At 38.9% G+C, this 25,771-nt stretch overlaps 1 protein-coding gene across 1 annotated transcript in view; it reads right to left on the reverse strand.

The window, feature by feature from the left end:
* HAPLN1 (hyaluronan and proteoglycan link protein 1) overlaps positions 1–25,322 on the reverse strand; it is a 38,092-nt gene extending 12,770 nt beyond the window's left edge. The window contains exons 1-2 of the mRNA XM_036740276.1: positions 25,205–25,322; positions 5,295–5,666 (exon numbers count right to left, since the gene is read on the reverse strand). Of these exons, the coding sequence (XP_036596171.1) occupies positions 5,295–5,666; positions 25,205–25,304 (472 nt within the window). The 5' untranslated portion in view covers positions 25,305–25,322. The remainder of the gene's footprint in view (positions 1–5,294; positions 5,667–25,204) is intronic.
* Between the last annotated feature and the right edge of the window lie 449 nt (positions 25,323–25,771).

Genomic DNA, 25,771 nt, shown 5'->3' on the forward strand with positions numbered 1-25,771 from the left:
GGTCAAGATGAAAATATAACAATTAACCTTTCCAAGCTAGTTCCAACTGGCTTCAGCACACCCTCAGACCCATGACACAAAAAAGATTAAGAACTTCTGTAACTCAACCAGTATCAAAATTATGTGTTTTTAACCTATTTCTATGTCTCGACAGAGAAGGAGAAAGAAAGTATTTGTTCAGTTACTATCTTAAACAGCACAGCATATTCTGAAGGTTAACAAAAAACAATTTGCTATTTGTGGTAAACTTTAACCTCATTCCCTGAACTTAAACTTAAAACCGAACATTTAGAAAACTCCAATAAATAGACATGTGGAGGGCTTTTGTGTCTTAATGCATATATTTTCCACTTCTTCATTAATCTTATCTCCCAAATGGATCCTAAGCTCCTTAAGGGGATGCACCCACTTACTTAAGCTTTTGCATCCAACCCTCATCACAATGACAGACACATAGTAAATGTTTGATAAATACCTGTTGAATTGGTGAATAAATAAGTGAATGGGCCTTTACCTTCATGAAACTCAGATTTCAGTGCATCTTAATGACCCATGAAAGGTAGCATTTCTAGAAGGAAAGAGGTTATAATCCTCTTGAGGACAGGAACCACATGCTACATACCAGTTTATACCCCTAAACATTTAGCATAGTGCTAAATCCATAGTAGCTTCTCAATAAATATGTTGAAAGATTGATGCAATTGAGAGTAGCAAGAGAAAGCATAGAGCATAAACACTTTGGGGAAAGCCACAATTGTGGAAATCTACCTCCTGAGATGAATGATGAACCAGAGAGACAGAGTTTCTGGGTAATTAACAATCAATTTATTAGTTAGGCTAGCTAGTAATCAATAAATTGATGGTTAGTGATCTGGCAAGGTGGTCATCTCCTAAGGGTAGTTCCTATATAATCTAATGGAACAATTCAGCCCAATCTGGATTTAGGATGTTTCCATTCTGTCCCAGCACTGGTGAGATTTCTGGGTAATGCTGATATCTGGCATTTAATTAAGACAGACAGAATGATGTAATGACATATCATATTTCTGCTTGTCCCAGAACCAGCATGTGCCTTGCTTAAATGAGAGCTGATAACTGTCAAATCATAACCTACTTAATGAAGGTGCTAGATGCTAGGCTGGAGACTGGTCAGAAACAAAAAGTGAATGAATGTTTACTTTTCTGCCCTTGGTTGTAAAGTTTTTTTTTTTAACTTAACCTCTCTTTAGATCAATTTCTTTCTCTGTAAAACTGTAATTCCTGTAGTACTTAATTCACAGGGTCATTGTGAGGATCAAATGAGATGATGTATATTCTTTTCATAGCTTAAACCACTATATAACTATCAGAGTTATCAAGGGAGAGTAAAAAACTTTGATGGTGTCCCTTCATAGAGATTTCTACTCTGTGTGGCAATCCCAGGATGTTAATTGAAACTTCTAGTGACTTCCTAATGTTAATGGGAACCAGTGCTCCTCATTTTGCATTCAAGCTTCCAGAAAATTAAATTTAACTGTTACAAGGCAGCTAAGTAGCACAATGGACAGAGTGCTGGGCATGGTGTCAGGACGGCAGGAGTTGAGATTTGGCCTCAGATGGTTAACTAGCTCTGTGACCCTGGGCAAGTCAATTAATTTCTATTTGCCTGCTTCCTGAAGTATAAAATGAGGATAATAATAGCACCTACCTCACAGGGTTGTTGGGGCAGCAAGGCGGCTCAGAGGCTAGACCACTAGACCTGGAGTCAGGAAGACTTGAATTCAAATCCAGCATCAGGTACTTACTACCTGTGGGACTCAGGGCAAGTCACTTAACCTGTTTGCTTTAATACAGTGGAGGAGGAAAAGGCAAACCACTCCACTATGTTTGCCAAGAAAACTCCAAATGAAGTCACAAAGAGTCAGACATGACTGCAAAATGACTGAACGATAACACAGGTCTGTTGTGAAGGTCAAACGGGATGTTTGTAAAGGGGCTTGGCACAGTGCCTAGAATGTAGTAGGTGCTTAATAAATGCCTGTCTTCTTTCCTTTCCCTTCAAACTTGGCTGCTATTGGTCTCCATCATGAATCTTCTGCTAAACCCAGAGAAGTTTTCTCACTCTCCCTGGAACAAACTTTGCTCCTGCACACCTCTGAGATTTTTCATGCTGATCTCTCCTGTTGGAAAATCTTCCCTCTCATCCCCCCTTCACCTATTTAAGTTTTATCCATCCTTTAGGGCCCAACTCAATGTCTATCTCTTCTATGAAGCCTTCTTTAATCACCCCAGCCTACACTGATCTCTTCCCTTCTCTGAAATCTTCTAGCAATTGTTCTCTGTTCTATGTAATTAAAAACATCTTCCCTATTGCTCAGAACGTGCTGTTAATTTTCCACTTCTTCATTAATCTTATCTCCCAAATGGATCCTAAGCTCCTTAAGGGGATGCAGGCACTTAAGCTTTTGCATCCAACCCTCATCACAATGACAGACACATAGTAGGTGTTTGATAAATACCTGTTGAATTGGTGAATAAATAAGGGAATGGGCCTTTACTTTCATGAAATTCTTCTAACTAAGCCAACTACTAGTCCATACAAACATCTTTCAAATACAAATATATGGAGATTTATCTGAGTACTGTAAAAGAGGACTTCTCAGTATTCAAGAAAACCAAAAACCAAAACAAACAAACAAAAAAACCCAAGGAAAGTAGGTTACTTACAAACAGGAATTAAGAATTTAAGACAAGAGATAAAAAGGAAAGTAATATAGAAGTAAATCAGTATTAACAATATTATTTTTTGTATGTATCGAGGGCAGAGAATAGAGAATAAGACTCATAATTTCCTTGGAGAAGGAAATTCATAGTGAGGAACAATGCCGATTATCGCCTCCTTGGAGTAGTGAGTTGCACAATGAGTTGCCCAGTCACGCAACCAGGATGCATTTCAGAGGCTCGACTTGAATCTTTTCTTCCTGAGCTGATCAGTTCACCATTCATTACTAGTTTTTATCAAGTGACACAAGGCTGTGTGACCCTAGGCAAGTGACTTAACCCTCTTTGCCTCAGTTTCCTTGTGTACAAAGTCACGTGGAGAAGAAAATAGCAAACCACTCCAGTATCCTTGCAAGAAAACCCCATATGGGGTCGTGGAGAGTCGGGCACTACTGAAAGGACTGAACAACACAACTAATATACTAGAAGACAGAGTAAAGATCCAAAAATATCCTGACAGGTCAGAAAATTTGGATGAAACTAATAACAGCATTTAAAAGAGATAAATGTAAAGTTTTGGACTTGGGTTGAAGAAATTGACTTCACAAAGTTAAGGCAGGGGAGGCACAGGTAGACAGGAAGGAATTCATTTGAAAAAATGATCTAGGTTGGGTCAATGGTGGGATTTGTTGTTGTCAAGTCATTTTTCACTTGCGTCTGACTCTCTGTGACCTCATTTGGGGTTTTCTTGGCAGAGATACTGGAGTGACTTGCCATTTCCTTCTCCAGCTCATTTTACAGATAAGTAAACTGGGGCAAAGAGGGTGAAGTGACTTGCCTAGGGTCACACAGCTAGTAAGTGTCTGAGACCAGATCTGAACTCATGAAGTTGAGTTTTCCTAACTTCGGTCCTGGCATACTCTATCCATTGTGCCACCTAGTTGTCCCTAGCTCCTGTGGGATATAGCAAACTAAATAGTTAATATAATCTTAGGCAGCCTTAGGAAGTGTAGAGGTCCTAGGAACAGGGACGTGATGGTCCCATCATTTTTCCTTCATCAAATAAAATCTGGAATGTTGTGTTCTCACTTGATGTTTGAACACATTCTTACATTGTCATGTGGTTTACATCACTCTGTTCCAGGAAATTAGCATGAGATAGTTCTTTGCTAAAATCTAGGTAAACTATCTCTAGCATACTCTAGGTCCAGAGGATCTATGATAATAAGGAACCTTAGATCCCTGTTATCAGAGAACTAATTAAAGAATCTGGGGATGTTTGACCTGGAGAAGGGAACATCGTGGGGGGGGGGGGGTTGGGGAATGAAAGGCTTTCACATGGGAGAGGAATTGGGCTTGTTTTGTGTGGCACCAAAGAGCAGAATCAGGAGCAAGAGTAGAAGTTGCAAAGATTCTACTTTAGGCTTGATTTTAGGGGAAAAAAAGATCTTCCTAACATTTCAAACTATCCAGATGTGAAAGGGTCTACCAGAGTTTCCCCTTCCCTGTTGATTTTCTTTTTTACTTTCTTTTGTTTTTAATTTCAGTTTCTTCTTTAAAGGTAATTTATTAAACTTTTTTTAAAAATTTATTTTATTCTGAACTTAAGAAACAAAAGAAGCATTTCCATAACATGATAGAATAGGAAAAAAAAAGATGATTGTGTGTGAAACTCCAAAGCTATTATGTGCAACATATATGAAGTAGGTTGTAGTAGGATTTTTGGGGGGTGGGTGGGGAAGCTGTACTTTATAACTACTAAGTTACCTTCTAATTTTAAAATTCTGATTTGCTTGTACATGGTATATCTAACTAAAAGAACCTCCCATATATACAATGCAACACAACAAATGAGACAAAAATCTTCAATGCCCTGCTACTAGAAAACCATGTTTTCTTTTTGTTTGTTTTTGTCCAAAAGTCATGTGTGCAAAGAGCCTCTTTCCAAATGTACATCAGAAAGTTTATGGGTCACATATGACATAGAAAATGTTGTCAAAATTATTATTGTTATTTGTCATTTGTTGCTAAAATGAATAAAAATGTTTAAAACGGGGTATTCATAGTTAAGATTCTGGACCAGTTTTCTAATTACCTCTTTCTATAAAAGGTCAAAATAAATCCAGAGGCTGCTTAATTGTTAAATTAGTTTCACAACCATTTCATAGAATAAAATTAACACGCATTTATGTTAGCAGATGTTTGTGAAAAAAAAATTGCCATTATCCTGAGACTCAGAGTTAATTTTAGGATCTTGCCTAAAGACTATCCGATCTGAATTTCTCAATAATCACGAAATGGGATTTAAATTTTAAAGTAACACGAAACTGATTCTGAATATTGCTAATTCAATTCCATTGCACGTTTATCCTGGTTACAAATAGCCTCCATTATGCGCACATCAATTGCGTGCACATTTCAAACTCGAAAAAAATGGAATTATAGGCTGACTGAAAAATAAGAACCCATGCTAAGCAAGGACTTCAGGGTTAGATGTTATCACCATGGCAACCATTAGTCATTATTATGTTGGGGAAAAGAAAATTGCTGGCTTATTAGCATTCCTGTTTCGAACAGGCTAAATGGCTACGTACCTTGTAGATCCAAGGCTACAACTGCTGTACCGTCTTCTAATCCTTCAATCACCTCACATTTGTATCTCCCATAATCCTCCAGGGTGATATCAGTGATTACAAGGGAGGCATCGTTGTCACTGCCTCTGTTCAGAAATACTCTTCCCTGGTAGCTGCCGTACGTTTTCTTGTGGTATCCCATGGAAACAAAAACATCTATTTCCTTGAGGTAATCTGAAGTGAGCTTGGTCCACTTGACTCGGATTTTGTGGGTTCCTGAGCCAATTGTTGAGGGGTCGCGGTAAAATTTACATGGCAGTGTGACGTTGCCACCCCGGTGTGAGAAGACTTTTGCCTGCTCTGCTTCCACCAGTAGACGGGGACCATTTTCTGCTGTTATTAAAAAGAAAAACAAAAGCACCTCATTAATTCATTGTTTCACTTTTATAAAATGGAATTTGGCATGCCAAATATTAAACAAAAGACAGGCTTGGATGATCAACCTCTAAATTGCAAGCTATAGTCAATCATTCATTTCAATTCAATTAAGTAATTGCACACCGTCCATTGAGGGAGATAGAAAGTTTGGATAATACGAGTTTATAGACTCATCAATCTTATAGCGTCCTTGGTTTATAAATGCAGAACTCTAAGGGATCTTTGAGGTCACCTAGTCCAACCCCCTCGCTTTAAAGATGAGGGAATGGAATCCTAGAGAAATAAAGTGATTGCTTAAGGTCACATAGGCAGTAATGAGGAGAGTCCACATTAGAATTCAGGTCCCTCAACTCTGTGGCCAGGGTTCTGCAACATGTTGCTTCTTATTTTTTGCACATTGGCCGCATTCTGGTGCACTTCCCTTTCCGGGCCAATTCCTTCCCAGGTATTTGACTCTGTTTATATCCTCCCTCAGCAATAAAGGCTTGGCAGACATGTCAGACCTAAGAAAATTAACAGGCAGGTCCAAGACATGAGCCCATGATTCACTTTTTCCTCCTCCCTTGCCCCCTTTAAGAGGGAGAAGAATGAGGAGGGCGTTGCACACCTATTTATGAATATGGTGTACTTGTGTTACATACATGTGATTAGATTATAAGCTCCTTGAGGGCAGGAACTGTATATTTTTTTCAACTTTATATTCCTTGTACCTAGCACACAAACTCACTTTATACTTCCTATAGCATAAATAAGGCACATAGAAGGATATATTTATTGAGACTCCTTTTACTCATGGAAAACTATATACATACATGTAGCTAGTATTAACTTCATATGTGCACTTTAAGGAATCTTGGACATTAAGAATAAAATAACATTTAAAATTCTAAAATCATGAGACTTGAAAGTTATACAGGTTCAACTCATTTTACCATTTGTTTTCTTAAATTTTCAATATTAAAGATGTAAGGGATATCACAAAGAAGCAGGGTCAACAGGCGGGTCGGGGATAAATAACTGTTAAAAGTAAGCAAGAAAAATTCAAGAAAAGTAAGCTGATCCTTTTCATCCAAACAGGATCTCTAATAGAATTTTATGAGGTTATCTAGCAAAAGTGTGAAATGTCAAAACTTGTTTTCCTAGTGGTGTGCTGGCCTAAGAACTCCAAGTGTTAGCCATCACATCACAGTCACAGTCAGGTACAAACTTTCAGGACTTTGTGAGACATACCACTGGAGGTTTTCTTTTTGGCCACATGAATCCCTTTGCACAAGGATGCAAAGTATCAGTCCCAGAGAGCTATTTAAAAGGAATGATTTGGACCAAATATTTAAAAAGTACAAAATCGGTTTCTCAAATTTTGAGGACAAAGCCTATGCAAAACTAAACACATGTCCAGGTTACTGTGTCCCTTGATCCACTCTTTCATTCCCTCTAATCCTTACTCTTCAGAATGTTGCCAGTTTCTAGAGTCAATCTAATCTCTATCAACTCTTGTTTTTGCTCCCCTTGTTTTCATTCATGCATCCTTGGTTCAAGGTCTTAACTGCCTTCAAAAGAGACTCCACATCTCTGCAGTCTGCAACATCAGCAGGTCTGCAGTTTTCTGGAGAGGCGGCGGCTGCTGTCTTCAGATCCTGGCCTGCCCTGGGCTTTCCCCTGGTGATCAGCACTAGAGAATGTGCTTTGTGCTTTAACCTTGAGAAGGCCCCATGAGGATGCACAAGGTATGTAGATGAGAAAGCTGTATAGGAACTCCTGTACTTATTCTTCCTTTGTTCAGCAAAGCTTTCCAAAGCCCACAAGGCTCACTTTCACTCACGGCTGCCATTGTCCTTGCTCTTTTTAGGTCATTAGAGCTCTTGAGGAATGCTTAGCAGAGACTCACTTGAGATACCAGAAACACTAGAAAGTGGCAGGCATTCTCCTTCAGAGAGTTCTTGAAGTCAGGCTATTTAATTATACACCTGTGACTTAAAAAATGAAATATATTTCTATATACTAGGTGTAATATTATTCCTATACCAGGCAGAACAAACATAAAACAAAACAAAACAAATCCCGATGTTCCATCTCATATATTGGCAGCCCTTCATCCTCAGTGCCTAAAGCAACTGAGGAAACCAAGAGTGCACATTCAGATGAAGGGATGATAGATAGCCTTGGAGATGGGAGAGACCTTTGAGGTCATCTAGTCCAACCCTTTCCTTTCACATATTAGGAAACTGAGGCCCAATCAAGCTAAGTGGCCTTTGACCAAGGTCACAGGAGTAGCAAACAGAGCCAGAATTTGAATCCAGATTTTCTGACTTTAGATTCAACCTTCTTTTATTTAGTACATGACTGAAATCATCTGGCCATAAATCCAGCTGATCTTCATATTCCAAAGGGACTCCACTTTCTCTTTGGACTTCTTTTTGTCTCCATCCTTTCTATTTCTCCTTCATCTACCTCTTTATTATACTTCTGCTCTCCCTAATAGTTACAAGAAGGAAAGGTAGTGGTAGGTACTGTGAATTATGTATTCTTTGCCCTGACAACACTTTCACCTGTAGCAAAAAAATAAAGTGGGAGTAGTGGCTATGCAGAGAATAATCTGAACATTGGTACAGTTGAATGGGGTTCATTTCTCACCACTAGGGAAATGAAGAAGAAGGTGGGCCCTAGCAGAGTGATGTTATAGCAATGGTGCTCTGAGAAGGGTAGTCTTCTCCTGAAGCCCACCTTCTTCTCCACTTCCCATGGGGGTGAGGATGTAAAAGCAATGGGACTAGCAGCTGCTGTGGCTGTGTAAGACCAACAATACAAGCACACAGGAGGGCTGCTAGCATGGGTTCTTTGATCTGCTTTTCTAAGGAAAGCAACTTTAAGGGGTTAACAATCTCACTTTAATTAAACATACATATATCATTCACTAAGTTCAGGGGAAAAGGCCAGCACCCTGAACTTCAGAGAAAATACAAACAGAAATTACAAACAGATCAACAGACAGGCTTCTAGCTGTCTGAACAAAGTTATACATACATAGTTACCTGAGAGAGAAGCACCAACATATATATATCTATATATATATATATATCTATATATATATATATATATCTATATATCTATATATCTATATATCTATATATCTATATATATATACTTCTTCAGGGTCAAAGCACTTCACACCTCTCGAGGGGTTCATACCTCTCATGACCTAATTAGCAAAAGGGTTTGGTCCTTCTTACAAAGGAAGGCAAGACTCAATCAAAGGCACTTGATTGCCTTAGTGCTGAGAAGCACTCCAAAACAAAAGACAACAAAAAGTCTCACTTTGCTTGCCATTACAGAGGGTCAAATTTCTGTGTCTCCTGGAAGGACCATGTATGGCTGTCCTGAGGGCAGTGTGTAGTGCTGTGGCCTAGATCAGTAATGCACCACGAGGTAAAGAGCGGGGATATCAGCTGGTGTGGAGAAGAAACAAACCATGGTGTGGAAGAGATGTGCTCTTTTGCCAAGATATTAGTTCTTTGGGACAAAATCCTATTCACTTCATGCTGGTTACCACTTTGGAAGCATTTCTGTTCTCAGAAGGAGCAGGGAAGTACTTCCTACTAGTGCTTGAAAGTGAATGTAAACATGAGACCGAGTCATAGAGTGGCCAATTTTATAATTTTCTTTTTCATCATTTAATTTAGAATAAAATTCAGTGCCTAGCTATATAAACTTCTCAAGGGCCTGAGAGCATCTATCTCCTTCACATGTTTCATTTTCTCTCTGAATATCTTACCTTGCATTATCTTAACTAGAAGCCATCTCAATACCTCTTGATAACAGGCAGGCAATAAATCTTCAGTAAAACCAAACTGGTCATTCAGTTATCTGACTGAGCTTTAGAAAGGATTCTTTGTTCATTCAAACATTTATGGAATACTTAGTATGTGAAGAGACTCTAGGTACAAAGGTAAAGGTGGTACAATCGTTGGGGAGAGAAAACCCATGCACCAGTAACTATGGTGCCAAACAGATCATGGGAAGAGCCAAGGAAGTGCAAAAGGTTGTCATGAGAACTCAGTTAAGGGTGACCTAAGCTTGAATCCTGCTTCTGGCACATGTTTACTTATTGTATGATCATTGGTTAAACAGTTCTACTCTCTGAGCTCCTATTTCCTGATCTATAAAAAAGGTGATACTAGCAAGTGCAGCAACCACCTGTAGATGGGACACAGTATGTGACTTTTTTTGGCATAGTAGGAGTCATGAAATGATCAGCTGAGGTGGGGCCTTGGTGAATGAGTGGTGTTTGAACAAGGAGAAATGGATAGATGGGCAGGATATACCAACTTTTCCTGCACAAAAAAGCCAGAAGACTATATATGCACCCTGGAAAAAGTAATTAGAGACCCTTCAAAGGAGATGTTTTCTCAGCAAATATTCCCTAAGTAGTAGCTTGTCTACAAAAAGAAAAAAAAACCTTAGGAGCTATTTGGTTTTCTTTGTGAGGTTCAGGGGTCAATTGCACAAGCCCACTTACTTCCTAATCTTCATGGACTTTTTCTTGGTAGCTTAGTCTGACTTTGAGCAGGGACTTTGTACCTATTCCAGCCTTCCTGGCAGAGCACCCCCATCCTAACCCCAAACTGTGGCCCCTGTGGGGAGAGTAAACACACGTTGAGTGAAAAAAAGAACAGAAAGGGGCCTGGAAAAATCAGTGTGGGAGTTGAGTAATGAAAGCATGTCCTGGTCTAGCTAAAAGGTATTGATGTTTTATTTATAAAGAATGATAAATAAATAACTTCAAACAAACAAGGCACATTATTGCAAGGGACTGAAACATCTAATTTTTTCTGTGGCAAAATCAAAGAGGATTAATTATTGTTTACAGTATTCTAGAAGGGACCAAGTCCCCTTTTGGAGGTCCTACTCTTTGAACACCTCCTGTACTGAGAAAGGAGAAATATATCACATGGCAGTCTTCTGCTCCTACATTTGTAGTGAGAAAGAAGATGTTCTCATGAAGGCATGAAAGTAAAGCATTGAATCAAGTTTTATGTGTGTGTGTGTGTGTGTGTGTGTGTGTGTTAGAGGTCTTGGGTTTAGGTATTGATGTTGGATAATTCCAAAGGGCACCCCAAGTCCCCCAGAAATTTATAATAAATAATGTGGATACAACTTCAAAGAGGTTCAAATAGATTCCTCAAAATATGATGAGAGGGCAGCCTGGGCAAAGTTAGTTGGGCCCCATAACCTGCCTACCACAGTACTTGAATTCTTCTCATAAGACTTCATTCTTTTATGATAAGTCACAATGCATGTCCACAAACTGCAGTATTTGTTGAAATTAAAACACACCCAGGAGGAATACCACCTTAACCTACTATCAGTCATAAAAATAACTGGATGAATTTGATTTAAATGTTCAAATAAAATGTTTGGACTGATGGGATGGTTATAAAACCCTTGAAGTGTGAAAAAGCAGAAGCAACCTTTATGCTAGAGAAGAGAATGATTAAATTTCCTTTAAAAATTACAAAATATAATACTAACTGTGGTACAGGTGGATGCTTTCCCCATTTCCCTTCCAGTACCAAATAAGGCATAAAGACACTTAAATAATATCTTATCATAATTGTGACCAGAAAGGCCACTGAGATTACAAATCACCTGGAAAACTGCACAGGACATTAAAAACATCTGGAGGGGAAATAAAGGAAGATACCATAATAATTTCTGAGGACAAAGTCAGCTATTACTCTTGGAGGTGGTTGATGACTGAGACTTGAAAGACAGCATAACCTACAGAGACCATGGTTTTCTCCAGGGAGAGCAAGCTGGGCATGGTGTGAAGACTGATGTAAACCCACTGAACCACTCTGCTTCTCATTATCATTTTAAAAACTGCTGTGAAATATGGAGAACACAAAGGAATTCGATTCAGTAAATAGTGAAAACAATACAGTTTGGAATAACTTGGAGCTGAACAGCTAATGTTTGTATAGGATAGCTTATTTAGATGTGAGGCCTTTAAACAATAGGGAAGGGGCACTGAGGTACATCTATTCTGCCCCTTCTGTGACTTTTCAATCAGAACTTATTTTCACTACCTCAAGCAAATGAAGAAAAATCTTGAGCCATCATCACTAACCTAAGAAAATCCTGCTGTTTTAACAAAAAGATACAAAGAAAAAAAAAGGTGTCGGGAGAAAGAACAGCTGCATGCCGGTTGAATTTTGAATCTTTAAAAGGCTCTGGAAATTGTTCTAAATAACTGTCATTAGTGTTGACTGCTTTCTTCTCTGATACACAGAAGCTTCTTTGGCATGTCCTGGATCAGCCCAGCTGTGAAGTGTCTAGGAGGTAACACAGTGGCTGAACTGTAGTGTTCCTGGTCTTTGGAAAACTCTCATGACTATCTTCTCTTGACGTCTCTCCCCATTTAGTAGTTTCTCTTCTGCCTTAATTATTGTGTTACAAGCTTCTGGTGTATCGGCAAATAGCTACCAAATCAATATTGCTGCTTATGTAACTTGGTTTATGTTGACATTGGTACCTTTACTAGTCTTGCAGTTTTTGCAATCTGACTTTTGAAGTGGACTTCCCTCTTTTAAAGAAACCCCAAATGGATCAGCTAGGTGGTGTAGTGAATAGAATGTGGGCTTGGAGTCCTCCTGAATTCAAATCTGGTCTCACTTACTAGCTGTGTGACTCTGGGCAAGTCACTTAACTCTGTTTGCCTCAGTCTCCTTATCTGTAAAATGAGCTGGAGAAGAAAATGGCAAACCACTGCAGTATTTTTGCCAAGAAAACTCCAAGTGGGGTAATGAAGAGTGGGGCATTACTGAGAAATGACTGACCAACAATAGTAAATGAAAAGAATTTTCAAATGCCGTCTATCTTTTAGATGGAACTTTATGCATGCTGCTTTGTACTAGAGCAATACATGGGCCTATGTTAAAAATCTTCCCACAAACCCATGTGTTATCTGTCTTTGAATGTCCCAGCTATCATTGACTAGCACAACGCTTTCTTGTAGTTCGGTGCTTAATAAATATTTAATGACTTGAGTAGAGGATAAGAAGGTTTTAAGTAGTTAAAAAGTCAAGTCTCTATACTTTTATGTTAAATTCTTTTGTTTTACAAGAATCTTTCTACTGTACCAGAGGAATTGGCATTTGGAAATTGTTTATATGAGGTAAAGGTGTGCTTATTTCTAAATCTAAAGGGATGTAATGGTGCATTTTGGGTGTCATTGGAGAGCATATTTGAAGATTAGACCTACTATGCTATTAATGAGCATATTAACTCCAAATCAACTTAAAAAAAAGCTTAAAGTTTTTATAGCTGATTTCTGATGGTACAATTACCTGTTATCTATTTGTGCAAAAATAAATGACTCATGTAAAGATTTTCCTCTGATCTGGAATGAAAGTCCCTAAATTTAGAGGCTGTCACCATGCATGGTTCAGTCTCTTTGCCTCACTGAATGAGATACCTTGGCTCAGAGCGGACAACTTGGCCCTTACTGATCTATCTAGTATAGTCTTTGTACTACTGCCATTTCCCATAGGCCATCTAGGTGGGGTTGTAGCAAGCTGGCCTTCAGGGAGGCATGTCTTTTGCCTCCCCTTGCTCGCTGTTATCAGCTTCAGTTTTCCATCAAACAGGTTCTTTGACAAACTGCTGCATTCACCAGTGTGATAGCTACTGTTTAAACTTAAGTATGACCATAGGTGAGGCTGAACAAGAAAGTAGACAAAATGTTTTTAGCATATTCAAGTTTCATATTTTAAAAGTGTTGGATTCAATTATTAATTTGAGTCTTCAGTTTGATGTCCCAGATATCTCAAACTCAACATGTACAAAACTGAACTCATTACCCTTTCCCTACTTAACTCACTTCCAAATTTCCTATTTCTGTCAAAGGTGCTACCATTCTTCTAGGCTCATAACCTTGGTGTTACACACTTCAACTAGGCGTACAGTCCATAGAGTGTTGGACTTGGAGTCAGACATCATCTGAGTTCAAATCTAGCCTCAGATACTTACTAGCTTTGTATGAATCTGGGCAAGTCACTTAAGCTCTCTCTGTCTTCAGTTTCCTTATCTATTAATATCCTCATCAATGAAACAGGACATCTGTCTCTCAGGGTTGTTGTGAGGATAAGATGAGGTGATATTTGTAAAGCTCTTTGCAAATCCTAAAGCATTATGTAATTGCTAGTCATCATTGTTGTTGTAAGGGCAGCTAGGAGGCTTGGTGGATAGAGCACCTAGAGTCAGGCAGACTTATCTTTCTGAATTCAAATCTGGCCTCAGACACTTACTGTCTGTGTGACCCTGGGCAAGTCACTTAACCCTGTTTGCCTCAGTTCCCCCATCTGTAAAATAAGCTGGAGAAGGAAATGGTGAACCACTCTAGTATCTTTGCCAAGAAAACCCCAAATGGGGTCATGAAGAGTGGGGCACAACTGAAATTACTCAACAGCGATTGTTGTTATCCTTGATTTATCACTCTCCCTCATCTAACATATTCAAGCAGTTGCCAAATCTTGCCATTTTCCAAGTTTCACATCTGTCCTTTCTTTCTCCTTATATGATCAATAGTTCAACCAATCAATCAATGAACATTTACCAAGCATATTTAGTGTCCTTCCTATTCTGAAACACTTGGTCTTTATTCAGTTTTCTTTTTCTATCATGCAGAAAATGTGGTGAAAGATGATATTTCTGTGCTGCTTTAAACAAATCTTTGGGGTTTCCCTGGTAGAGATGAGCACATGACTACAGTTTTCTTCAGGGCAGGTAGCTATCAGTTTTGGTAGCTGAGTTTGTTAGCAATTTATCATTCTGTGACCGCTTTTTTTCCGGGGTATTCTTTAGAGCAAGCACCAGTTCTTTGATGATTCAAGCTCAGGCTTTTTGGAGCCTTCCTGAGTTCAAATCTGGTGTCACTTACTAGCTGTGTGACTCTGGGCAAGTCACTTAACCCTGTTTGCTTCAGTTTCCTCATCTGTAAAATGGGCTGGAGAAGGAAATGACAAACCAATGCAGGATCATTGCCAAGAAAACCCCAAATGGGGTCACAGAGAGTTGGACGTGCCTGAATTGACACAACAACAAATCAAGAATTAGGCAGGATTATTTCTGCAATGCTTTTTAGGAAGAGGTCACATCTTTGCTGGAGTTTTTTCTCTAACTCTGTCCTAGCCAAAGATGTGACGCCATGGAGCCAAACTATTAAAGCAGGAAGGGATTCCTAGAAATCACTGAGTCCCAAAACCTCATTTTGCTGATGGGGAAACTGGGCCTATAGCAGTTGACCTGTCCAAGGTCACAGAGCAAATCAGTGGCAAAGCCCTCTAGAGTGCTCCTTCTCCCATACTGCATAGCTCATTTCATAGGTGAAACTCATAGGTGAATTATAAAGAGGTTTGTTCTTTTAATAACCAAACTTCACTTACAAGACTAATCCACCTAATAGTTATTTCAACTTAATAATGAAGGACTTTAGAATTAGTTGTCAGGGTATTAAAGAAACCTGACCTATGAATATTTACACCTAGATAAAGTGTTTCCTATTGGTTTAACCTAAAGCTATATCCTCTTCTCAGTTAGTCAAAGACAAAAGAAATGAAAAGAAAGAGCCCAGGCAAAAGGATTTGATCATGAGAAAGCAGGAAATTTAATTTTAGAATATAGTATGGTTTTTATAAACTATGGGCACTCAATAAATACTAGCAAATGGTTTTTATGAGCTCCATAAAATAATTTGTTTTTGTGTGGAAACTTTTAAATAAGGGCATCAATATTTAATTAGAATGACTCCGCTAATAGAATACCACAAATAATTAAATATTGAATTCATTTGCTTTGTGAGAAAGTTATGTGATCATATTTGCTGAAAGATATAATAGTTTACTTGAGAGTCGCAGGAATTTGCGAAATCTCAGCTGAATTTGGTCAACAATTTTCTACAAAATTCTATTGGACAGTAAGTTTAAAAACAGCACCATGGGGGGGGGTATGTTAATAATTTACAAATGGCATGCTGTAAATTCTTTAAATCAGAGGTCCTTCACTTTCTCTTTTTTGCCATGAGCCCCTTCGGCAATCTGTTGAAACCTATGGATACCTTCAAAGAATGGTGTTTTTAAAAGCATAAAGTAGAATATATGTTTACAAAGGAAAATTGTTATATGGAAAAATAGTTATCAAAATATTTTTAAAAGACGAGTTGATGGATCCCAACTTAAGAACTCCACAATCTAAAGAAAATATTTACTGTCTTTTATTGATGATATGATTGTTAATCAATGTAACATAACATCATTAATATAACTTTGGGAGATTTGGCAGTGAGAATTTTTCTGCCTGCTCTGTTAACATCCTCTAGTGGGTGACTGTGTGAAAAGGATTATGATTTTTTTAAGGGAAGAAACTTTTAAACTGAGGTCCAATGACCCTGTAAGGGTCTGCCAGAGATTACAGGGGGTCTGTGAACTTGGATGGGGAAAAATCATCTTTTCATCTTACACTTCAGTTTAATTGGTTTCCTCTGTAATTCTTTGTATTTCATTTTTAGCACTTATTTAAAAGCATTATTCTGAGAAGGGGTCCACAGGCTTCACCAGACTGCCAGAAGGGTCTATTACACAAAAAAGGTTAAGAACCCCTGTGTTAGGGTGCTGGGCCCTGTTATTTGTTCAATCTAGAGCCAAATGTTTCCACTGCTTTCCAGGAAACTGTCCAGCCAAAGATGCCAGGCCAACTCTGGTAGCAAACAGAGAACCATTCTGCAGTGAGAATCTTCTCACTTCAAGGAGTTTGTACTTTGGCTTCTGTATGGAACTTACATGAAATAATTGGAGAAAGGGTGGTATTTTCATTTTCCCACCCTTCCCATCTAATCTGATCCAATTGCTTCTCAATAGTTAAATATTTCTTCATTTGACCTGATTTGCTGATGTGGACATAATTGTTAGTCTGCCTGTGTCTGAATACACACACATCTGCCTGAATAGACATCTGCCTGGCAGTTGCCCGGTGTACAAGGTCATCTTTGAGAAAGGTAACCAGTGTATCTTCTCCAACTCACATGGTACAGTACCCAGGACTATACCCATCCAATGACAAGGGATTTGATGATTCATTTATCTTACCAAGGTGACTTCCCAGGGATAAATACAAATGTTTCAGTATTTTGTTGAGTGAAATCTAAATTATAAAGGTGACCAGTTACAGCCAACCACCTGGTTATCAGTTTGAAGGCAACTGTTTTGGGAATTGCAGTGAGCAATAATAATCTTTGAATAACTTTAAATGTTTAGGCAAACCCAAAAAGACCAGTTCAGGGAACCCCTTGATAGCTTATCAGTGAGATTTTTGGTTCTTTCATGTTTCTAATGTCATGAATTTGAAATGAAGTGAAATTAAAGAGAACCTAGCCTCTCTTTCCTAGTTATTGTAGATTTGTTACTATACTGATTTGAAATTCTAATCCTATGTTTCCTAGAAGACATGGGTTCAATTCCAAACTCTGACACATACATAATACTTTCAAATGTGAGGCAAGTCCCTAAATCCCCAAAGGTTCTCAGGCCCCTCTCTAAGATTATAAATTGTAGACCAGGAGCAAATCCACATTGGTGCAGGAAGTCCCCTTACTGGGTGTTGTGTATATCATTAACTTCACTGGTATGATTCAAAAAATAAAAGGAAACTTCTTGGTCAGCTTATATGAAGCTATCAGCTAAAAGTCAAATTCTATTGCTGTAATGGTAATGATTTTACGTCGTACATTTTAAATAAAATTTTAAATTGAAAAAAAAGATCAAGTGCTGACCCAGCATTCTATTCTCCTTGGAATTTTGTAAAACCATGGATATATGCTGTGTGTGAGCTGAAATTGCTGGGATATCGAGCCATTAAGCCAGCAGTCAGAGCTCCAGCTGAGTCAACTTTGCGTCTTGCAGAGTTGCAACAAAAGGGTCACTCTGTTCCCTAATGGATTTACTGGGTCTTTGGTGGGGGTGGGGAAGGGGGAGGACTGGACTGCTGTTGAACAAATCAACTTCCTGCATAGTGTGAGGATGTCCACGTTCACGAAAGAAGGAAAAAGAACACCTATTCATTAGGGATCTGTTAGTGTCTGACACCATTATTAGGTCCAGATTTTCATACCTGTTGGCATTACTACAAGAACTAATATTAATCTGGGCTTTTCAGACTAATCCAGAACATTTTGCTACTGTTTGGGGAGAGTTTCCCAGAATTTGTAGGGAGGTTCAAAACAGTGTTCTTGATATCAAAGGGTTTGAGATTCAACAAGAGGCCTGGAGAGGGAAGGAGGGGGAGGGGTGTGATGTGAGGACAGAAGGAATAGGGCCTGTACAACTTGCTTGAAAGTTTTTGGTAATTACTTGAGGAAGATACAGGGAAGCAAATAAGGCTTATGTTATGAATAAGAAAATTCCACATCTTCTCTGTTTCTTGCTTTTGCCATATGTCTGTGTTTATATATGTGTGTATCTAGAAACATACATTTAAAAAGGCAAAGTAGTGTGAAAGCTGGCTTCAGAACCAAGAAGGACTTAGGATCAGGTCCTAACTCTGATACCTACTGGACGGGTGACCCTGTGCATGTTACATACTTTGTCAGTGCTCTGGGCAACATTCTAGGACTATAAATCACAGAGAAAGTACCAGCCTTCATTGGTTGTTTGGGGGAGTTTTCTCAATGAGAAGTCCCCAATGCCAGTGGAATCACAGGATCAGTCCCTCTACACACATGCATGCACACATATACAGATAAATACAAAATTCTATACAAAGGACAGGGTAACTCTAGCACTCCCCTGTAGTTATCTATTTATCTATCAATCCATACAAACATAGAATAGACTATTATATATGCATATGCATGTATATATACACATGTGTTTATATCTACAGACATATTCTGAACAGCAACACATGTGTTATATATGTTATACATACATATACACATGTGTATGCACATATATGTTGTTTTTTTGATATTCAGTCATTCAATTATTTCTGGCTCTTTGTGACCCCCATGGACCATAGCATGCCAGGCCTTTCTGTCCTCTACTATCTCGCAAAGTCTTTCAAAGCTCATGTTTGTTGTTCCCATGACACCATCCATCCATCTCATCCTCTGCTGTCCCCTTCTTCTTCTGCCTTCCAACTTTCCCAACATCATTTCCAATGATTCCCAATCATTTCCCAACATTTTCCAATGAGTCCCATCTTCTCATTATGTGGTCAAAGTATTTGAACTTCAGCTTCTGTATTTGACCTTCCAGTGAATATCCTGAATTGATTTCTTTAAGTATTGATTGATTTGATCTCCTCGCTGAACAAGGGACCCTCAAAAGTCTTCTCTAGCACCACAATTCGAAAGCCTCAATTCTATGGCACTCAGCTTTCCTTATAGTCCAACTCTCGCAGCCATATGTTGCTACTAGAAAACCATATACACACACATGTGTATATTTACATATATGTATGTATATATAATCACATGCACACACAATACATATATAGACACACACACATACACACACACACATATATATGTATGTATATATATATATATATATATATATTAAATACATGCACACACATTATATACTCACTCATATCTCACAGTATATACAGCACTCGGCCTGGAGAAAGACTCACCTTCCTAAATTCAAATTTGGCCTCAGACACTTACTAGCTGTATGACCCTGAATAAGTCACTTAACCCCCGTTTGCCTCAGTTTCCTCATCTGTAAAATGAGCTGGAGAAGGAAATGGCAAACCACCCCAATATCTTTGCCAAGAAAATCCTAAATAGTATCATGAAAAGTTGGACAGGACTGAAAAACAACAACAGCAGCAAAATACCAAGGAAATACACAGAATTGCCATCTTGGCATGTTTCCCAGATAAGAGCTGCATCAGGATGGCAAAAGACAAGAGCAGAGGAAAGGCACCTGAAGATCTCAGACCGCTGTAGCCACACCTCTTTTAAAAGTCCTTTCATGATATGGCAGATTCTGGAGTCAGTACCTGGTTCAAATTCCATTTCTGATGCTTATTGCCTGTGTGTCCTTGAATGGCAAGTCTCTGGGGCCCCAACCCCCTCATATAAGGGGCTTGCATGCAATGATGAGCCATGGTTCCAGAGGACAGAGGAGGAAGCAGGCTGCTCTCCTCCCATCAGAGAGGTGATGGACTAAATATTGTGTGTTTTTTGGACATGGCCAACATGGGAATTTGTTTTGTGTGATTATACATATTTGTAATAAGTGTTCTGTTTCTGGTTTTTTTTCCAGTGGGGGTGGGTTAGGAAAGAAAATAAATGCTTTCTAATTGAAAAATAAAATAATTAAAAAATAAAAACGAAAGGATTGGATAAGATAGTCTTTGAAGCTTCTTCTAGATCTAGGATTCTTGCTCCTCCTCTCTCCTTTCCCCTCCCCCCCTTCCTAACTCCCAAACTACTCATTCACTGGGCAGAGTGGGGCCAGCATAGGGAAGTCCTCTCATCAGATATACTACTTAACTCCTTGCTGGTGGGGGAGCACAGGAGCATGACTTAGGATGGTAATTGACCTTGTCCACCCACCACCACACCATGAAGGTCTGCTGAACTGCTTGTAAGGCTGATCTTAACAGGAGTCAGATAAGTTTGAAAAATAGATTTGGGGGTGGGGGAAAGGGATAGTGCAGTGGTTCTTATCTTAACCATTTGGCTCTGTGAATGGCTTGTGGTCATGCATTATTAAATCCCCTCCCCTCCTTTTGATCTGCTCTCTGCACCACAGGATTCCTACTCTGCAGTTATTACATAAGGAGCAGGGTAGTGTTGCAGAGACTGAATACAAATCCAATACCTCTTACAGTTGCACATGTCTAGTGGAAAGTTCACTATTTCTCAGCTCCTGTAGACATTGAGGGGACATGAGGAATTTGGGTTGGGGGACCCTGGCCACAGGCATGACTGGAGTGCCCTGGACAGGCACCTGCTACTAGAACCCAACATAGTTCTTCCTCAAACATCACTCAGCCAAGTGCAAATAAAGTCTGGCTAACACTTATAGGACACTGCCCGTTGAAAGGAATTATGATAATGCCCTGGATCTAGTAGGCATTAAGCAAAGGTCAATTAATTGACAACAGCAACTTGGAAGAGTGCATGAGTCACAATTGTACATCACTTAGAGATGAACCCTGTGATACTTTTGACCTTTGCTACTTTTAAAACCTAATTTCAGTCCAGATTTAATGTTCTTTACCTAAAATGATGAAAGCGGACAAGGGTTATAATTATAAAAAAAGGGGAAAGTTTTTCCAATTTGTGTGATTGGTTTTTTTTTTTTTGGTGCCAGCTATTTATCTGCTGCCAAACATAGAAATACCTTTGTGGTCAGGTTCTAGTACCATGGCTAGAGTAAGGATAGACCTGAGTTTGAATCCAGCCTCAGACATTTAGTAATCAACTTAGTAAGCTAAGAAACCCTAAGCAAGTCACTTAATCCCGTTTGCCTCAGTTTCTTCATCTATAAAACCAGGTGGAGAAGTAAATGGCAAACAACTTCAGTATCTTTGTCAAGAAAACCCCAAATGGGATCAAGAAGTATTGGACATGAGTGAACAGCAATTTTTTTCTTTTGAGGAATTTCAAAAAATTGCAACTAAAATTAGGTGACTTTTGGTGGCAGAGAGCTCATCAGAAAAGCTAATTTTCTATTTATAAGAATTCAGTGAACAAAGCTATTCATTAGCAACACTGCTTTCAAATATAGGTTTTCTTTGTTAATTAGCCTTTGTGTTTCCTCCTCTTCTGATAAAACCCAGGTGCCCACTTATCAGGACTTCAAAACCGTGTCTGAAACTATCCCACTCCATACATGGAAAGGATCCTCATGGCTTTCTATTGTCCATCTGGGGTCACTATTTTAAAAATTGAACATAAATCATTTCCCTGGTGTTTGACTGATAACTGAAGAGGATCAGTGAATAATATTTTAATTTGAATCAAGCTAGGTACAATGTGGAACTCCAGGGGGAATTTTTCCAGTATGGTCTTGTTTTAGAGAAAGATATATAGGAGGAATAAGGGAAAACACACACACACACACAAGCACACACACACACCTCTATTTACTGAAAGAGTAACAACAGCAATGTTAACTGGAGTCTTTTATTACAAGACTCACTACTCACCCATTGGGGGTGAGGTTTGGGGTGGGGTAGTAGAAGGTACAAATGGTAATAAAATCATGGACCTTTGAATGGTCCCAGTGGGAAAGGGAAGAAATTTACTTTCTCAGGTATGCAACTCATTTTAAAAAAATCAATGAAATTCAGACCCTCCCCAAGTTGTAAGCCCCCAAATTTCACCTAGAACTACATTTTTTCCCTTTGTCTGTGCACAGTAAAACTAAATTCATGAGAAAGTCCTACGAATTGGAGGGGAAGTTTTCTTCGGTTTTCTGATATTGGACTCTGTCTTTCAGAACTATTTTCCAGTTTTCTTTCTCAGGGTCAGTTTTCTTTTAATTATCTCCTGAGTATCTTTTTGTATTCCAATATTTAACATGAGTCAGATTAAAGTATGTGCAACCAAATCACTGGAAGTGACCTCAAACTGTGAAGAGCCATTGGGCGATTCCTGTTGGCTGTGACAGAGGAACATATTTCTCAGGATTAGTAAACATTCATATTATTGGATGCCAAGGGAAATTAGGATCTAGTTAGGACCCCCATGTTTTACTGACATAGAGATTGAGGGTCACAAAGGTAAAGATACTTGTCCAAGGTCACGTGGTTAGCAGAATCAGAATTTAAACCTGTATCTTTGACCCCAAATCTCATGTTCTTTCCACCAAGTCATTCTGCTAGGGCATATTCTGCATAATACTACTGACAGCAATGTGGCTTATCAAGTACCAAAACAATAACTAAAATGAATAATAATGTCTAAGTTGATAAGGATGATGGAAATCAGCTGGTCTAACACCCTGAGGCCCAGAGTTTGAGTTGCTACCCTCACATAAATAGTATGTAGCATAGTGGGGATTTGAACCCAGGTCCTCTGAGTTCAAGCCCAGGGCTCTTTGATCATACAGTCTCCACAAAGTTTCTTTATGCAATCAGTAAGTTAGTCAGTCAATAAGCATTTACTAAGCACCTACTATGTACCAGAGATAGTCTTTGATTGATTTTGAGGAATTTATACAATCTGTATAATTTGAGGATTTGGGATTCAGATTTGTTATTGAAGGAATTATTTTACTTAAATAACTATATAATACAAATTTATGAGGGAATATACAATACTAAGTAGGTAGTTCAATTCAATTTAAGACATCAGACATTTATTAAATTCCTACTGAATGCAGAGCAAAGAGGAAATTTTGCTGGGGACTCAGTGCTTTGATTCGCTTTGCTTTAATTTTTGTCCTTTATTTTTAAGCTTTTAGAAAACAAAGTACAGAGAATCCCTTAGTCTGGTTTCCATTAAGTGTTGAATAATATGTAAATCTGTTCTGAAACCTATGATATGGGGGGAAAATGCATCATTAGCCATTTGGAAAATAGTTGGAGGGGAGCTGGATACTTGTATAGAGTTTCTCTTCTAGGATACAAGGCCATAATCCTGGGATCTATTCCTCAGTCCACTCCCACAAGATGACTATCCCCCTCCCCCACCTTGTATTCACAGAATCAGAGTTTCAAAATTGAAAGGGATCTCAGTGGGTTCTCTTGTCTAGCCCATCCCTAAGAAGCATTGCCTCAGAGCTTGAGGGTGTGTCCTCTAAGACATCCTATACCAGAGAAAAGTGAAGGAACCTGTCACATAACACTCAGGTGAATCTAAGCTGTGTTTATAACTTGGGTTGTTGAGCTACTATCCATGAAGAAAACACTTTTGTTTAAATCTTACTAGTAGGATGCACCGTACACAGCTCAAGAATGGAAAACACAGTTCATAGCAATAGATATAGGTCTTACTGTATAGCTTGGATCTTGGCCCCCCAGGAATAATTTAATCCTGTAATGCTTTTGCTTCTCAGTTTAATCTCTCAAACTTTGGTTTTTGATAAATTACTTGTATAATTTAAACAAAGCAGCATATGGTGTGAAAGAAATAGTGCCTAATCGAAATTGCTATTCCAGCTGAACTTTAGTTTACCTATCACTTGTGATGACTATTTCCAACTGGGATGGATTCACCTCTTTGACCAAAAGGTAAGGGATACAACTTCTTATCATAAACCTCTTTGCATACCTGGTTTGTAATCACCGAACTGTGTTAGGCAAACAGTTTTGACTTCTCTGCATTCGCTAAAGGAAAGAGCTGAGTCAGCAATTGGGGAAGTAACATTTTCTATTACATAATTTTTCTCTCAAGTTCAGGGGAGAAAATGCTCTTGGAAACTTATAGGATAGAAGTACTTGGCTGAGATTTGTCCACGATCGCTAGTCAATGTCAAATTGAGAATGCTTTTTTTGTGGTCGTAATATGTACAGCTTCCAAGTTAGAGAGGATAATTTCTGCTACATTTACTCTTTCATTTGACCTTCACAACACTGGTTCTTTCATAGGGAGCACAGCTTTCTGAGACTAGACTTGTGACCTTGAAGATAAAACTTAGTACTTTATGCCTATTTGAAAACTCAGACCACTGGCTGCTTTCAGATACCCAAAATGGAATCAAACATACAGCCAGAATAAACACTATCACGCCTTTTAAAAGGATAAACTTAGCTTTCCTCCTTTTTGACTTAGTCAGCCTGGAGATGAAAGAGAAGAAGTCCCAGCTCCTTGGTTCTGCTTGTTCTGATTGCATAAGTATCTTCACTTTCCTCAGGCAGGATGACCCTCATCTGAAGCTGGGACTGAGAAAATAACTGCATTGTACTGCAGCCTTCTAAACTGCCACAGTTATAAGCTTGAGGATGCAAAGAAAGTCACCAGGATCATGCAGGGGCAATAGAATGGCATATGTGAACCCAAGCTTTAGAGAGGGGCCCATTTATACTGGGGTAAGCTACTTCTTCTGTTACCTAAACTTACTTGCTTTTTATTTCTGTTTGCATCGTTCCTTGTGAAGTGGCTGATCAGCTAGCACTATGTACAGTTCTTTGAGAGCAGGCTCTCTAGAGCTTAATTCTTGCATCATACCTATTCCACAGTAAAATGCACTGAAGTGAACTCCATGCACTTTTCTCTACCTGGAAAATGAGTTTACACTAAGAAGTCCGGCAGTATAGTAGCAACTTAGTTTAGTTTAGATATAATTAAGTTGCATAACTTTGATTATCTGGTATTTCTGATCAGGACTAAAACAATCAAATGGGGAAGGGTTGGGGTATGGGGAAGGTGGTATTTGGTCACATATATACTATGAGTCAATGCAGCAGAAATGAAAATCAAGCCACCCTAAGCCAGCATTTCAACTCTTTCTAAGTGACTCAAAATGAGTGTCTCTTACCTTGGATGTGGATAATTCTGTCATGCTCCAGAGTGTAGTTGTCAGTAAGATCATCAGCCCAGGAGAGAGAAATCAGCACCAGAAAAAGTAGAGACTTCATCTTGACAGCCACGAGAATCTTCTTCACTGTGAGGGCATCACATACAAACAGGCTAGTGAAATTGGGAAACCTTTATAGGGTTGCGCTGCACAACTTATCATCCTATAATGGCTCTATAAAAATAGTTAACCCAATCTGCTCAGAAAGTTACAGGAGCTGTCCTGGGAGAGCTGAAGACTGCAGCTTTCACAACTTCAACCCCCCCCCCCCCCATTCCCAGTGGGTGAAGCCAGAGAACAAATGGTGTTTAACTCTATCTTTGCAGAAGTATACATCTGGGAATGCAGAATGCTATGCTTTCCACACAGAGAGTTGCAGGGAGTTAAACAAACAGGATGGGTCTGTGATGAGAGAGGGCTGTTTTAAATCCAATGTTGTTATGTCTTTGGGGTTTTCTTTAATGGCTCTAGATCTGGTATGTATGGAATCAAAAAAAAGCCAATTTGGTCAGTCTATACTTGCTCATT

This window comes from Trichosurus vulpecula, chromosome 1 (assembly GCF_011100635.1).
Source record: "Trichosurus vulpecula isolate mTriVul1 chromosome 1, mTriVul1.pri, whole genome shotgun sequence".
Taxonomy (NCBI): domain Eukaryota; kingdom Metazoa; phylum Chordata; class Mammalia; order Diprotodontia; family Phalangeridae; genus Trichosurus; species Trichosurus vulpecula.